Genomic DNA, 17,461 nt, shown 5'->3' with positions numbered 1-17,461 from the left:
AAAGCAGAGGTCAGCCCCTACACAAAAGCTGACAAGCTTACTGAATAAAAACACAAAATAAAAGAGCTTATTAAGCTGTCATCAGCAGGGTAAGCCTGTGCAAACAACGGGTCCTCCTGCATTTAGCATCGGCACCCTAGCTGGATTTTTGAAAAAATAAATGTCAAGCCAGAAACTCCACCAAAATGTTATGCTTCATTTGTAGAGGTTGCTTGGTCGGAAAGGGCAGGCCCGGCCACCTGAACCCAAACCGCGGCCCAGCTACTGGAGACCAAAACTCCCCTGCAAAGATCACACCATTTCCCTAGAAATTCCAACGTGAACTCTTTTCTTTGCCTCGTTACTTTTTAGCCCTTCATGTCCATGATCTTTAGATTTTCTCTACAATTACAAAAGCTGGAAATTTCCCCCTTTTTGTGTATTGAACATGAGATTTCCAGGACTCCATGAACAGTAACTTTAAGAATACTTATTAGCAGCTGTAATATAAGTGACAGGTTCAATTGCATCACACCAGAAGCAACTTCTAGAAATCTAATTCTCTTTTAATTTGGACTTGCCCAAACTTACTGCAGTAAGGCCTAACTGCTGCCCACAATAGAAAAGTGCAACTAAAAAATAAAATCTTGCTTTTTTGAAAAGCAAGAGTAGTCAACATCTGCCACAGCCTTTCTTTTCAAAGACAGATGGACACAAGGCTACCTAATCAGAACTGGTTGTGTTGAGATTGTATTTTGTAGTGACTTGGTGCCCAGGGGAAATAAAAAGCTCCCACTGACATTGGTAGCCATTTGATAAGCCATTTGTTTGAGCTGCTACATGTAAAATACAGAACAGCACATTTTGGAAGCTCTTGCTATTTTATTGCTAACAAAATGAATGTAATCCTTTTTATGCAACCAATCCTTGGATTCACCTTTCATTCCTGGAGCACTGGGATGGTCCCTGCAAGAGCAGGATACAGCTGTGATTTACCAATACTTTGAGACATTTATGTCACTCTAAGATCCAATCATCCCTCAAGTTTTAAATATTTCCCTTCACTGATGATGGTATATACATAGATAAATATACACATAAGCACATAGATATGTATATATTTGTATATATTTAAATATACATTAAAATATTTTTATATATTGCCACACATACTCAGCCCCAAAACATCTGCAAACCTGTAATATGCATCTCCCTGGAAAAAGGATGAGTTCTCTAAAAGGCTTAAACTTTATAGAGATCTATCCAGAGTTAACCTTCCTGCTACAGAATATACAGAGATGGTGCATGAGAAGTGAATTGATTTTCCTCATTGAAATCCAGCAATCCAGCCTTGCCAAGTGTTGAGCTTCACTGGAAAAAAAGATCTTCATGCAGCACCACACAGAACCTTTTAATAGCCAGGGCCAGAACTGTGCTGACAGCTGTGAGGCAGGATTTCCTCTCCTGCTGGACACTGGAACTGAGAGCAAGCAGTGGGTAATTCAAATACTAAACTCTACATTCACAGCCCTGCCTAAGCTTTTATTTATAAATGTAGTATTACAATTAGTGCTAAGCTCCAGAAGAGCTAGAAGGTACAAGAATCTTATACCTGACAGAGTTATTAAACACAGAAGTTCATTAATAGAAAAACCAAAATGCACTATTTAGAAACACACAGGTATGTATATCTAACCATATCTGTTGGTACATCCACAGGTATCTCCATTTATTTTATATGTACGCGTGTGTATACATATCCATATATACCTGCTGTTCTGACACATATTATGTTGGCTATAATCTTATGATTTAGTAACGTTATCTCCCTTTTACTCTCCCTGCTTTTCTACACTCTGAAGTGGAAAATTCTTCTACTAAAAACGTTTACAGCACTTTCAATTTGCATTGCACTGCACAAGCTCAAGGCCCAACCCTGCAAATATTTAGTCATGCAAGTAACCTACTCCTGTAAAGCCTTCCAGTGAGGACTAATAGATCACTCATACAACCATGATTTCAATGGAAATGGGCTGATTTCACTGGAGGCAGCAGTTCATTATCTTTTAAATAGCCAGACCAGAAGCTCCCCTGACCTCCATCCACAGCCACTGCATCCAGTTCCACTGCACCACCAGATTAACCCTCCATTATCACGTGATTTTGCACTACAAAACTATCAAATAACCTCTCTGCATAGTATGTTCAGAAAAGCCTGACTTGAATTCTTTAGGCCTACCTGTATAATTCTGCTTTCTTAAGTACTTCAGCCATATCACTGTGCACTTCATCATGGTGACCTTCGAAATAAGCTTGGAGTCTATCTGCAGCTACATAGTCCTAGAAAAAAAGCAACTCTTTCCAAACTATGTTGTTCCAAATTTGACCTTAAACAATATAAAACATCCGTGCTTCATGTTTACTACCTCAAATGAGAGGTTCAGCTGAGTGTGACAAAAATAACAACTCCTTTAAAATTAGTTCGGAGTCAATATTAGTATTAGCAGAGTGCCTGTGAGAACTAGTTATTGTCAAGTTTTTCGTGGCCATCACAGAAATGAAAAATTGTTATGGCAGTTACATGCCACAGGGCACCAATCTGAACCATCAGATGACTGTGTTGGCATAAAAATCAATGAAAAAGACCTTTAAAAACCCAAGCTTGTATATCTGACACAGACATTTCATAAACCAGGGCCACAACACTTCTACAAGCAGGCTAGCTGACATCTGAGTCTACCAATGCTCTCTGTGTCTGTGTGGCAAGCAGAAGGCCAGAGGAGCCAGTCCTGGTGTGCCCTTCCACAGGTCATCTCCTTGGCTAACCACCACAGCCCTACAGGACACAATAGAAAGAACAGAATACATTTCAGTTAGAAGGGACCTACAATGACCATCTGGTCCAACTGCTTGACCAGTTCAGGGCTGACCAAGTTAAAGCATGTTATTAAGGGCATCGTCCAAATGCCTCTGACGGGCTTGTGGCATCAACCACTTCTCTGGGAAGCCTCTTCCAGTGTTTCACCTCCCTCTCAGTAAAGAAATACTTCCTAATACCCAGTCTAAACCTTTCCTGGCACAGCTTTGAACCATTTCTATGTGTCCTATCACTGCATACTAGGGAGAAGAGGTTTACCTAAGTACCCCACAGTTGGGGAGCTGGTGAGGAGTAAAAGAGAAGCTCGAAAACCCACACGCTTTCCCTTGCAATCCTGTCCTAGTCATAACTAATTTGCAGGCCAGAATATTCACAGGCTGAAGTGGCCTTGTTCACTCATTGTCGCTCCTCTGAAAAAAGGCAAGCAGCAACAGAGAACATGACCATACCCACAGCATCCCATGGTGACCACTGATTTCCCTCCCAAGCTGTTGCACAGAAGGAGCATTGCTGGGCTCCCCTGATGGAAACTGGAAGAGTTTGCAAGTCATTAGTTGCCATAAAGGATGCAGAAATTCAAACCAGAGTCTTCTGGAATGATTTAAATGGTACATAAAATTGAGAAGCAATCATAGAAATCATTCAACAAATTATTTGGATTAGTTTTATGAATGCTGCTTGCACAAGGATGGACGATATAGCCCTTTTAAACTTATGTGATGGTACATGCCTTATGGAAATGTTCCTGCCAACAGCTTTGCAAGTTGAACACCCTCTGCCATCCCACACAATTCAATGGGAAAACCCATTATTTGCCAACTTTAGCATCAAGACATACAGCTCGCCTTCCATTACATGAACAGTTAGAATTGGTTTGCAACTGTATCAGCTCTGTGCTTCCAGCAGCTCTGGAGTTCCTGTTAACAGATCTTTTCTTCACTCTTACAAGTGCAGGATAACATCTGGGCCTTTGGGGAAGCAGTCTCGCAATAAAGAAGCACTTTGTGTAATTCTTCTTTCCTTGCCAAACCACATCTGTCTGCTCTCTCTGCCCTTCTCCACTCCACCCCGAGCTCCTTGAGGCTGTGGGGACATCCCTTAGCAGCAGCAAGCTGTCTCCACCGACCCATCAGTAGGTGGCACTGCCTGCTTTTTTCTCTCCACCCACATTAATGTCCAATGCTGACACCCTGTATCGACCACCACTAACAATTTTGAAGGATGCACAAGTGACTTAAAAGCTTCATCTCCCACAAGGTGCATCTACAGGAATGCCAAGCAGGTAAGTGGAGTGACTGGGAAAAAGTCGCAGCTCCATCTCTGCTCCCCAAGCGGCAGTGCTGGCAGTTTTACCAGAGGAACGAGGTGGTAAGCGAGCAGTGCAAACCTCTCCTGCTACCTCACCAGGATTTTGCAGGCTCATCTGCCTAGGACCTGAAGTTCCTCTGATCATAACGCCACTTAAACAGATGGTGTCAGCCCGGTCTTGCACCATGTGTGGTGGTCTCATTCATCTCTAGTCAACCTGTTCCAAGAGCAAATCAACTGAGCTACTTTAGAAAAGCATTAAAAAAAAAAAAAAAAAAAATCAGTCTAAAAGGACCCTCCTACTTGCAGCAATCCCGCACAAATGACTGCATGTGGAGTGCATGGTCAGACCCCAGACAGCCCCAGCCCAGAAGGTGAACTCTCATTAGATGTTTGGTTTAGAAATATTTGCTCCCAAGAGCTGTGAACCTCGTCTGCCCCGTCCAAAATTCCGAATGACAAGTTCTCCACGTAGTCATCCACCAGCTGGTATCAGCAATCGCAGCACTCTTCTCAGGCCACCAGTTCCCAAAGTTGTCATGGTCAAACTCCAGCCAACTGCAGATCAAAGCTTGTTCCTAGGAAACCTGCACCATTGCCACCACAAAGGAGATTCAATGCCTGCCCACTGGCAACAGGAAAGAGGTCCCTGAGTAGCTGATTTCACCATGGCTTGGTCCAGTCCTTCCCCCCTCCTTCCAGTGAAAACAACAGTGGATTCATGCAAGAAGGATGGGGAAGAACCAGACTTTCAAGAGTTCATACACGAGCTATGCAAATGTATTTGCACTGGAAATTAATTGTATATTGACTTTCTTCAGACTTGGAAAGACTGTCTGCTTCCACTCAGAATAAACAAACTGCATTACAAAGCTTTATTATTTTAATTTGCACATTAAAATTAAACTGCCCTATCCCACTGGCTATTCATTTGTATAGGGAAACAATCAGGGTAAAATGTCTGTTAATTATCACATGTAAAGAAAAGAAAATCTTATTTAAAAATACCGTGACCGGCTAGCACATCTTGAGTCTACTAAACTTGTCACAGCAAGTGTTGTATTATTTTCGGTACTATTTTTTATTCAATGCATTTTCTAAGTGATAAACAGTCCGACTACAGTGAGAATATTTAAAACAAATCAATAAAAAATATACTAGTGCTAACTGAACCAATTCATAAAGAAACCGCTTTGACTTCATAATTTGGATGGTGACTTTTTCAGTGTTGATGCCATCCCAATATTTCGTCTGCATGTTTTAACTTTACACTAAAGCTTAATAAGCCAAACGAAACGGCCTTGTCTGGGCAGTCAGCAAACCACTGGTTCTATTAGCAGCTGGTGTCTTCCACTGGCTTCAGACAAAGCCAACCCTTTTCCTTAAGTTTTTGTGTTTGTTTTTAAGAAAGCAGTAGCTCCTTCTTAAATGAATCATTGTGAACTCACACTGGAAGTGCTGATAAACAGCTGTCACAAAAATAAGCATACACTTTTCAAAACATCTGCAGTTTCAAACATTCCGTCCTTTCCCTTCAGCTTCAGCAATGCAAAGAAAGAATTCCTCCAAAGAACAGCTTATGCCCATGAATGGCAACACTCTTAATTCTGATACTCCAGGGCTATAATTACATTATTACAGTAAATCAAACATTGCCTTTGTGTCTTTACAATCGCGTTCATTGTTTGAAATGAGCTGCAAATGGTTTGATTTTGTTTTCTTCCTCAAAGACGGGCAGGGAGGAATTAAAGCACACTAAATCATCTTCCCCGCTGAAATGCACGGAAAGCCAGGATTCAGACAGCACCATTTGAACTTTACAAGAAAAGAAACCGCAGCACGGAGAGAAAGGAAAAGATCAGGCACCGCATTCGACACTGAGCGACTGCAAAGTAATTAGCGGGCCGCTAAATCCTCTGTTACAATAAATCAGTGACCCAGTTCCCCCTCTTCCCCAGTGCCCTTCATTATAAAATCAACTTTAATGAACTACCCCTCTCTTTCCCACTCCAGACCAAATATATTTCCACCGCAGTCTGCACCTGCCCTTCTCAGTGGCCCCGGGAGCCTCGGCAAGCTGCAGCAGGGCCGGGGGGCTGCCCCAGACTAGCGGGGGGCAAAGGGGGCGACGGCCCAGCACTGGCACTCCAGCAGGCATGCAAGTGATAGGCAGGAGATGGCAATAAAAATAGGAGGGCAAGCTGACTCCACCACAGCCTTGGCTAATGCAAAACCACTGTCCCTCTTGTCGGTTTTCCACGTTTCTTTTGATAGACTTGATTTGCCACATCTGCCGGAGCTGACACATCTGGCTCCTTCCCCAGGCGGAGGGCACAGTGGATATGTCAACATGTTGTCTGAAGACAGTGGTACTTTCTGGAAAGAGCTCTTTTCCTCTCTATCATATATTGTACAATAAACAAGTCTTTTAAAAGGATGGTTAACAAAGAAGAAAAAAAAAAAAAAAAAAGGCTGATTTTGACAAGAGACAGGCCAGAATGGGAACTGCTGAGACAGTAAAGAACAAGCCTGTTATCTTACAAACTACACTTCAGGCTGTCAGCTGCCAGAGATTTACAGGAAAACCCCCCTTCCTAGGACTGAGCCTACAAGGAACTTTATTTCCAGCAAAAGAAACTCATGAACGCGTTCACCCCGGATAGCCCCTGACCGGGGCCGGGGCTGCTCCGGAAGACAACGCAGCCCGCGGGAGAGCGGCTGTCGCCGCCGCTCCCCTGCCCACGGCGGCCCTCCGGCGTGCGTGGATGGGTCGCCGGGTGCCGCGGCTGCTTTCCCCCGCCCCGCGGCGTGGGCAGGCGGACAAAGACCTCCCGCTTGCCTCACGGAGCCCCGATCCGCCTACAGCCCCGGACGGGCGGCTGCGCGGATCCCGCCGGCCCCAGCCGGGGGTGGCAGCCGGGGGCGCTGGCAGGTGGCGGTGCGGAGGGAAAAGCATCGCCCGCGTCCCTGCCCAAAACTCTCCCGGCTGCCCCCTTCCCGCCTCGAGCCGGGGTTGCTCCAGCCTGCCCACCAGCCCTGCCCTCCCCCAGCACGCCAGGCTGGCCGAAGGGTGGCATGTCCTTCCAGCTATTTATAGCAGCCGGCTCGTATTTGGGTATGCCGGGAGCCACCGGGGTGGCGGGGGCGGGGGGATAGTAAGGACCGAAAACGAGGTAAGGAGGAAAGTCAGAAAAGCTCCCGGCCTTTGCTGGTTCTGTCAATGTTATGTGGTGCCCGTGGCATCTGTAGGCAGTATGGGTCCTATTGCTCTGACAAGACCTGAAGCGCCTGTCAAAAGCCAGGAGAGAGGGAATGATTTTGAACTGATTTCCTCTTTCTCGGCTGCAACCCCTGGGCAATGACTTCTAAGCCCTGGGTCAGATTCTGCTGAAAGCAAACTAAAAATAATTCTTGAGGTAGGTAGATCCTGTCTCCTTTGAGATTTTGACAGAAACATAAGCAATACGTTTCACATTGGTTGCTGGTGCCCATTTTCTGCACCAGTATTATGACACCAGCCACATATTCCTGGCCCATATGGCTGTCCCAACTGGATCTAAAGCCGGACAGGTCGATTTTTATTAGTCTCCTTTCAAGGTAGTGTCTTATCAAACGTTTATCCCTCGCACCACAGTAAGCTTGCCTTGTGTGTCCCTGGAATGAAATATGTTAAACAAAAAGGTCAGTGATGTACAGGGGCTCAGGGCTCTTCTAATCTCAGCCAGGTGGCTCTGCCAGAGGCTGACGTAGACCAAGGGGAGACAAAAGAAAACACGAAGACAAAATCAGAACAGAACTGAAAACATGTTTCTGATTTAAGTGTAATCTATTTTTAAATGGGGTGGCATGTAAATATGAAGCCTTAATTAACACGTGGGATTTTTGCTTGTGAGAGCATTTTCCCAGCACAGAGGCTGGGTGTGCTTCTCCTCCCAGCACTCCTGGAAGCGCCTGCTCACCCTCCCACTGCTTCAGCCTCGGCTCCCTGGCTCTCCTCCGCCAAGGGATACCCCACATCTTGGCTTTGCTTCCCCCTCCACAGTCCACCTGACATCACGAAAAGGAGTGAATTACTGCAGATCCTCCAAGGTTTGCTGCAGACGGAGCGGTGCTCCAGGCAGCTTCATCAGCACAGCCCACGCTGCCAGCACACTGCCCACACACACAGAAACACCGTGGTGGCTGCTGGGGGCCCTTCGCAGACAACGCAACCCCCTTCCAGTTTGTTAGAGGATGAGCTATTCACAAATCAATCTCTCCAGAGCAGACAACTACACACAAGTAACATAGGGAAGATACACTAGTGCCTACCAAAATGACCCGCAACTTTAAAAACACACACTTCAACCTCGACCTGGTCAGTTTGCTTCCAGTGAGTAAGAAAAGCAACCTCAGGGGGAAAAAAAAAATACCCTCCACAACTGTAGGGTGTATTTCCTGCTGTCAACTCAATCAGTAATGATGGCTGCACCCAAGCGTGAGTTTCCCAACAAGAATTCATCACAACCGAGAAGCAAGTAACATCCTTACCAGGAGCACAGCTCTTTGTAACTTGGTAGATGTTGCTCTCCTTATGCATTATAGTTGGACCTGGCACCACAGGGGAAGGAAGGAGGGAAGGAAGGAGGGAAGGAAGGAGGGAAGGAAGGAGGGAAGGAAGGAGGGAAGGAAGGAGGGAAGGAAGGAGGGAAGGAAGGAGGGAAGGAAGGAGGGAAGGAAGGAGGGAAGGAAGGAGGGAAGGAAGGAGGGAAGGAAGGAGGGAAGGAAGGAGGGAAGGAAGGAGGGAAGGAAGGAGGGAAGGAAGGAGGGAAGGAAGGAGGGAAGGAAGGAGGGAAGGAAGGAGGGAAGGAAGGAGGGAAGGAAGGAGGGAAGGAAGGAGGGAAGGAAGGAGGGAATTTTAATATCTATTTTCTTGTCATGGATAAATCATGACTACCCTTTCTTTGAACAGTATATGAAACTGGAGAGCTTTGATCGTTGGGATCTGAAGTTCTCGTGGGGGAGCTGGTACTCCTGCTGCTGCTGCTGCAGAAACACAAAACTCCCTTACTCGATTCAGTTCAAAAAGCACCTACTGTGAGACCGTCTGGTCTAACGTTCATTTTTTATTCTACTGCAACGCTCATGCTATGCGAAACGCAATAGGAATTTCCATACCAGCATTTACATCCAAATGGACCCGTTGAGATTCATGCTGATGTGTAACAGTCCTACTATGCAGCCCTTCTGGCAAGTGCCGCGGTGTCGGCGCGCTGACTAACAAGACTAACACTCGGCTCGTCCCAGTTGGTTCCTCCGTGGGCTGATCCGTGTGCCAGGGCTGCCTGTGCCCAGCACGGCGCCGTCTCGGAGGCTGCGCCCGCCGACAGCCACCGCAGACGCTGCCAGGGGTGCCCCCTCTGCCTCCTTCCCTTCAGGGGTGCCCGGAGCAAGCAGCGCTTGCATTCAAGACGGCGTTTATTTCCTGACACTTGGGGAATGCTGTTGAATCTCCAAGCTCTTCCTCAGCCCCCTTCCCTCACCTCAGAATTTTGTGTACAAGGAAGAGCAATGAATAAGCAGCCGCCAGGCCGGCCGTGGCGGGAGGACGCCGGTGAGCTCAGCCCCGCACCGGGCGGCAAGGGAATGCGCCGCACCCCGCACCTTTCCCCGGCCCTGGCCCCGGGTCCGGTGCACCCCGCTGAGGCGAAGCACTTGTCGGCGGGGAGTGAGTACCGCTGATGATGCGCGGACGCCGGCGGAAAGCACCCATCAACGCGCCTCCAGCCTTCCCCGCGGACCCGGGATGAGGAGCCAACCGTGCCCGCAGAGACCTCGGTGTCAGCACCACCGCCTCCCACCGCGCCTCTCCACAGGGCTGCGGCTCCCCATGGAGAAGGGGGAAAAACCTCTCGGGGCTCCGCGGCACGGCCCCAGCCCGCTCACGCTCGGGACTGCGGCGGTAACACCAACAGGTTGCCCGCAGTGGGGCCAAGAAAGTGGCGAAAAAAAACCAACGCGACCCACCCGCCTGGTGCGAGATCCACGGATCCACGTACCTGCAGGACGTTGGCGTGGCGCAGCCGCTGCAGCAGGATCATCTCCTTGACGATCTTGTAGGCTGCCAGGCGGTAGCAGTCCCCCAGAGCGGAGAACTGCCGCACACAGTGGGCGATGTCGTGCCCGCCGAAATCCACCGCCTTCAGCGCCACGGCCAGCGTGCGGTTGAGGACCGCCTTGTAGACCGCCTTGGTGTACCCCGAGCCCAAGTACTGCACGCCGCTGACATTGCGGATGTCGCGGCAGCCCAGCAGCGGCGGCTCCAGCGAGAGCTCGGCCGAGACGCCGGACCGCGGCCCCAGCGCTCGGCCCCGCGGTCCCGGCTGCTCCGCCGAGGTGCGCGGCGGCGCCAGGTCCATCAGGCGCCGCTCCCGCGGCCGCAGCGGTCGCCGCCCCGCCGCCGCCGCCACAGCCCGGTGCTGCCGGTAGCGCAGCACCTCCTCGTAGCGCTCACGGATCTGCCGCGCCAGGGCGGCCCGGCCGCCGCCGCCCTCCTCCTCCGGCGGGTAGAGGCGGGCGCCGGGCGTGGAGGGGGGGACCCCGTCGCGGGGCGGCGGCGGCGGGTGCTCGGAGCCGGGGATGAAGAGGACGTTGAGCAGGGTGCCTAGGAGGAAGGCAAGGCAGCAGCCGGCCGCCACCGCCGTCTTCCTGCGTCTCATCGCCACTTCGCTGCCGGTTTGTCCAGCCTTTCGAGCTCCTCTCCTCTCGCCCCGGGAACCAGCTCCGAGGCTTTTTTTCGTTTTTCCTTTCCCCCCCCCCTTTATTTTTCTCCGGCGGCAGAGCGGACCCGGGCGCTCAGCCGGAGCTCAGCCCCTTACGGCGCGCCCGCATGACACTTGCCTCCCTGCTTTTAAGGCTCTGGAGCACTTATTATTAGCGGGACGCGGAGGAGGGCGGGGGGGATCCCCGGCTCGCTACCCACGCCGACGCGCCGTGATTGACAGCCCGGCCCTTCCCGCTGCCCGGACGAGCAGCAGGGGGGCCTGGGAAACGTAGTCCCCCGCGGAAGCCCCACCGGCCGCCGGCGAGCCCGGGAGCCAGGACTACATCTCCCAGTCTCGGCCGAGCCCCCCGGCGGGGAAGGCGCGGGGCGGAGCGGGTAGGAATGGGGCGGAGCGGACGGGAGGGCGGACCCCCCCCCCCCGACGGCCGCCACAGCCTTGGCGCTGGGGGCGCCGCCGCCGGGGGCTGTCGGACAGGGCGGGCCGCGGGCGCTGCTGCCGGGTGAGGCGGGAGCTGCGCGGCTGCGGTTCTTCCCACGCTTGTCCGCGCCGCGCGGTGAGAGTCACAGTGGCAGCGGTTTGTGCGGGATGTTCTGTCCCCGACCCTGGAAGCGGCGGGGGAGGGCACAAGCACCCACATATCCACGGCAAGGGAGGTGGTGTCTGATGGTGTCCGACGCCTTTTTTTGGCACAGCGATGGCGCGGATAAATGCTGGGTAAGGGAGCGGAGAGAGGGGCTTGGGGTGCGTGGCACGCACACGAGATTACAGCCACAAATCACGGTCTCGGCATGGGGTAGCCCCTGCACTGTTGGAAATGTGAATTGCAGGGGTGAGTGCTAATGACATGGTTATCCATCAAGCCCACATTACGATGCTGTTAGCAACTAATTAACAAATACAATCAGCCCGCCAAACTTCCACAAAGGAAAGACCATCAACAAGAGAAAAGCCGTAAAGAGTCAAGCGAGGCAAAGTTCACCACAATGGAAGGGGGAAATCATTTCCCATAAGGGAAAGGATTGAACCATTTAGGTAATACACATCGGACACACCGAAAAAAAAAAAAAAAAAGCAACGGCATCCAGGAGCCAGCGTCTTGTGATCGCCAGCGTTTCTTCCAGCGCCGAAAGAAAGCGGAGCTCGGGGAAGTACAGTCTCCTGCCCTCGCCCACTGCTGGCCGCCGGATCGCGGGAAGCGCTCGGGGACGGGACGCAGCGGCGGGAGCGGGAGGAGGCGGGCGGAGGCGGCCTCTGGAGAAGATGTGAGGAATCCACCGTCTCTCTCTACCCGCAGTTTGCCTTTCTGTCGCTGCCTCCCGAGAGCCCTCCGCAGTCACCGCCATCACGGCCCACCCGCGGCACAGCACACGGGGCGGGCAGAGCCCCGGGAACACCGGACCGGGCGCCTCATCCCAGCGGGACTCCCGGAGCCCGGCACTAACCACCACATAAAAATAACGGGAGGGCGCGTAATCACCAATCCAAATAAAAATAACACGGGGGGTTGGAGGGACGACGACGACTGTGCACGGCGGGACAGCAGCCTCCCAGGCGCGGCGCAGCGTGGCGCCGCGCACTGCCCAGCCCCCGCAGCCCCACTACGCGTTGCACCGCGGCTCCTCCGCACCACCCCGCGGAACTCGCTCCGCCCGCCGGGGCGGTGCCACCTGCCCTCCTCGCGACTGTGGGGTACCACGGGCGGGGGCGGGAGAGAAGCTTGCTGTGGGTGTTGAGCAGCCGGGTGTTTATGCTTGCAGTATCCCGGGTGATTGGTGTGGTTTGGGTTTTTTTTTTTGGTGTTGTGATTATTTTGGGGGGCGTGTGTTCTTTTGTTGTTTGCGTTTGGGGGAGATTTGAGGTCTTCTCTCCCCCTCAATCTTGCGGAGCGGGATCAGCGTGTTACCTTTCGGCCATGCCAGCCCCTGTTCCTGCTGCGGTCAGTGGGTTCTCACGTGTGTAGAGGAGGGCGAGTTACAGGCCGGGATAATGTTTTGCAAAGTAAGCGGGTTCATAACGCGTTTCCAAAGCTGTTGGGACACCTGCAGCTTTCCCTCGTTTGAGCGGAATCCCCCCCACTCCCGCAGGCGAGGGGAGGCTCGGGTTGCATTCCCGCAGTAGGTTTGCGAGATCTGAATGTACCGGAGCTCCCCACGGCAGAACAGAGGGCTCCCGAGGGGACACAGTGCAATATTATCCGGTCAGTCATCTTGACTCGCACATTGCAGGTCAAGCCACCGCGGAGGTGTTCGCCAGTGCGCACTTCCCCACCTAAGCGCAGCCGGCGCGCAGCAGGCACCCAGCCCGTCATCCTGCGCACCCTCTGGGGAAATCACAGTGATTTGCCCGTGAGCACTTGAAACGTCCACGCTCGGCTGGATTTATGGCTTGGTTGATGCTAGCCAACACTTTCTATTACTGCACAGATAGAGTCAGAATAAAGTCGGAGATGTTGTGCAAGCCGAGAAAGGAGGAGGCGCTGGGAACGCTACCAGCAATCGGTGTGATCTCAGCGGAATATTTTTTACAGGCCAAACCGGGGGCGACCCGAGACCAACAGCATCTTGGAGGAGGGAACCGGCTGCTGCCCGCCAGGGAAACGGAGCGTGTCCTGGGTGATGCAGTCATCCCCGGGGGAGCTGCTGAGGGCCCTCGGCAGAGTCAGCGCTGAGAGAGGAGGAAGCTTACGTTGCCAGGGTCCTCGCACGGCACCTGCACCCCCTGAATGCTTTGGGGCGTGTACATCTCCCCGACCTGGAGGCATTGCCCGCTCTTCTTGCAGGACGGAAAGCAGAGGGTCTGGGGGCGGGGCAGGTCGGGCTTTGCTTGCCACTGTGAGGAGACAGTGATTTAAGAAGAGCAGCCCAAAGGGCCGGAGAGCAGAGGCGCTTTTTTGCCCTCCCCTTGGCCTCCCCACAGAAACGCCTCGCTTCGGGCGGGGCTGCGCGTCCGCGGAGGTTGCGCGCCGTGTTGCGCAGTTTACAGGAACACAATCGGACTGCAAAACAGATGCTCTGCAACCCATTAAAGCGGGCCACCTGTTTTTCACATCATGCCCCATCTCAAAGCCGGTTTTCTTCATTATATCCATCCCGACAGATACCTTGAAATACGTCACTCATTTAGATATGGGAGCCGACCTCTGGAGGACGACTTGCACGGAGCGCTTTGATGTTGAGAGACGGATTTCAAAAGGCAGAAAGCCCCTTCCATGTTTCTAATTACCCCTCGCCCGGGGCCTGCCACCGATTAGGACAGCGGTGCCGGGGCGAGGCGGGCAGGCGGCCCGGCTTTGCCGGACCCTGCTTTGCCCAGCCCAGCTTTGCCCGGTCCGGCTTTGCCCGGGCGGCTTGCTTTGCCCTGCCCGGCTGGGCGAGGAGGGGCTGCCAGGCTCCTTAAACCACCCTGACAGCAAAACCAGCACGGGTGCATGAACAAAGCAACCGACTGAAGTCAACAGCAAGCTGTGGCGAACAGCAAACAGTCCGTGTAGGCGTGAAAAACGGAGCAGAAAGCCTTTTCTGCATCCCCACCCGCACCCCTGGCTTCCCCGGCGCTGAAGGAGTTTTAGGAGTAGACGGTATCTGCTCCCACAGCCAAGGCTCTTTTGCAAGACGGTGCGCTGAAAGCATTACAGACCTTGCTAACGCTTTTGCTCACATGCGAGCCTTTTATCTCGGCAGCGCACTTGGAAAAGCTGAATCACCGCAGAGAGAGTGAGGACTGAAGGGTATTTTTTTCATATGCAACAGGCTGCTCGTTATTTGATCTTCACAGTCCCTATTTCTATCAATATTCCTAAAGCTGAGGGATCAAACACGGAAAAATTAAAACCATGCTACCAGGCTAAACAAGATTAAGATCGTGGCAATATATTGACTGCTCCTTGGGGAAATAATTTTGTTGCTGCAGGAGTCATGGCTGTCCTGGAGGTAAAGCTTGTGTTTTTCAGGAGTGGGCAACGGGAAAGATCGATTTGGGAGTCTGCATCCAAAACCAGCCAGGAACAATCTGAAGCACCTGTGCTTCTGTTCCTCTCCGTGCTTCCAGCCTGACTGCATGGGCATCCTTCGTCTATGAAGCAAATGGAATTCGCCAAGCTCAGCTCAACTATCCTGTTTTTACACCCACAAACAGGCATCTTCAAGCAAGTCCCAGTGTTTGCCTCAAGGAATTTTGACTACAGGCCTCAAAAAAGAAGTCCCACATTTTCAAGCATGGGTAGCTTCAAGATCTCACTCAAAAACCACAACTGGAAACATGTTTGTGGGGGCTGGAATCCTTCAGAGCTTCTACTGGAGAAGTTTGTTCTTCCAGAAGCGCTCTGCACTCAAATCACTCCCCTTTGACACTTAGGAGTTAATTTTTTTTGAAAGGACTTCATAACCTTTTGAATTCCTGGCCACTTTTTCTGGCTGCTTATATGGCTGGGGAGCTTTTTTTGGAAAGCTCAACCTCAGCCGAGAGGCCAGAAGTCCCTTGAAAATGCAGGTCCATGTTCTGCATGGCTTTTCAGTGAGAGCTCCTCCATGTCCAGCCTCTCCGTCATTCCCTGCTGTGCCAAGGTCTTGTCAGCATTCTGGGCAGGATGGAAAGCTTCTCTTTCCTCAGGGACATGAGGCCAGTGGTGGGCCTTTGCACATGTATATTTTGTAGCCTTTTCTAAGTTTTCTTACATGACAAAATCTTTGTAGTGCTTTTTACTTTAAACAAGATCTCTTTTTGATGTTGTTTCTTCCTTTTCTCTCAGGAAACCCACTCCCTTGTATATTTGAAACAAGCTGAGATGCAGCCAATTGTATTAGTTCAGGCTGAAACAAAAATGCATAATGAAACACTGGATGTGTGGTGTGAGTCCAAAACAAATGGTCACTAGCACAGCCAGCAAAAATCTGCAAGCACAGTCTGCAAAAAAGGAAAAGTCTGAACTCTACCTGCGGTGCTCTGCGTTTTTCCAAGGGGAAAAATGAACTTTGGGGTTTAGAGAGCTTGGGAAGAAACACTGGGGCACTGTGCCTTTTTTAATACATTTGTGAATTGTGATGATTCTTGCCTTTGTGTGTGTGTGTGTGTGTGTGAATACAGTAAGTGGGAGAAGGTGTTTTATCTCCTAACTTTTATTCTCAAAGCACAGCAGTTTGGGTTTTATGTGCCAGATGTCAGTGTGCCCTGATTTTTCAGGCAGTTGGGATTAAAGCTTCCCTGTATCAGAGAGGTGTTGGAAGGATAACTCCATTAGTGCATGTGGAAATCTGGTACTGCAGTGATAAAGACCCTGTAAATATTTACACAGACAGGCGAGCTCATGGAAATTTTACATTATTAGCTTAACATCATTACAAGGAAGTAGTTGAGAGAGTCAGCGGTATATTACATTCACTTTTATTTTTAATTAAACATTGACAACATATCTGGTAGTGCCTCAAGCCACGAGATTTGGAGGGTCACTGCTCGAAATATTTTACAATCTGCAGGGAAATATCAAGTCTCAAGCAAAGAAAAAAGTAACCTAGCTGCTATAAGAATAAATCTTGCCAGTCAGACTTCATACACTTTTGAGAGTTAATAAAATAGTGGGTAAAGAACAACCAGAGGATATAATTTATTTGGACATTCACAAACCTTTTGATAAACATCCATACAAGAAATTGCTAAGGAAACTTGATAACCATAAAGTGAAAGGTAAAGTCCTGTCATGGATTAAAATCTGGTTATAAATTAGTATGAATAAATGGCCAATTCTGCTAGGGAAAGAGATTAATAATGAGGTGCCCTAGAGAGCAGGACTCAGACCAATATTGTTTAATGCTTTATTAATAACCTGGGGGCGAATAGTGAAGTGGCAAAAGTTGATGTCGATAGGAAAATACTTAGTTTAGGTCAGGAGCAACTTCAGAAGAATTTAATAAAATGGCAGGACCATGTGCAGAAGTATGAGGGCAGCTTGGAAAGTACCTTCAAAACCTACAGCAACGCTTCCATGCTTCCTGGCATGTAGGCCTGTCCCACATCTCTGCAAAGGCGAGGGTAAGTAAACTGAGGGCAGACAGATGTTTCCAAGCATCTCAAGCATTTTTTCACTCCTTCAGTTGCTGCCCAGGTCCCCTAGTTCATTATGCCAGGATGAAAGACTGAGCTCCCATATGGCAATCCCTACTAGTTTGTGAATAAAAGCCTCACAGTCCCCTCCAGTAATGGTTTAAAAAAGCTGCTGTGAGTTGCCATGGCTGATGCTTCCCTGAGGACATGCCAAAGGCTCTAGGTCACCTCTCACAGGCATTTAAAAAATAATGTGTTTGGTCTGATGAGAGTGACATGGCAGCAAGCCTCTAGTCCACTTAGTCTAAGTGCTGCCTGGCACCTGGAAAAACAAAATCTGCCAGCACAGCTGGGGTGCAAATATCTATATGCAAATAATAGTCACATCATCTAGCGTGTAATGGGGTAAAAACACAGGCAGCTGCCTGAACATACTGTCACTGAGTGTTGGGGTGAGTTGTTTCCTCTGGGGCTTTTTCTTCCTACTGATTTCATT

At 50.5% G+C, this 17,461-nt stretch overlaps 1 protein-coding gene across 1 annotated transcript in view; it reads right to left on the bottom strand.

Annotated features, from left to right (window-relative positions):
• The window catches only part of PKDCC (protein kinase domain containing, cytoplasmic), a 38,689-nt gene extending 27,488 nt beyond the window's left edge, over positions 1-11,201 (bottom strand). Inside the window, exon 1 of the mRNA XM_065835078.2 lies at positions 10,204-11,201. Within this exon, the coding sequence (XP_065691150.1) occupies positions 10,204-10,863 (660 nt within the window). The 5' untranslated portion in view covers positions 10,864-11,201. The remainder of the gene's footprint in view (positions 1-10,203) is intronic.
• Positions 11,202-17,461: the final 6,260 nt, after the last annotated feature.

The sequence above is a fragment of the Patagioenas fasciata genome, chromosome 3, assembly GCF_037038585.1.
Source record: "Patagioenas fasciata isolate bPatFas1 chromosome 3, bPatFas1.hap1, whole genome shotgun sequence".
Classification (NCBI taxonomy): domain Eukaryota; kingdom Metazoa; phylum Chordata; class Aves; order Columbiformes; family Columbidae; genus Patagioenas; species Patagioenas fasciata.
The sequence above is the reverse complement of the archived record's forward strand: the minus strand, read 5'-3'. Positions and strand labels throughout refer to the sequence as shown.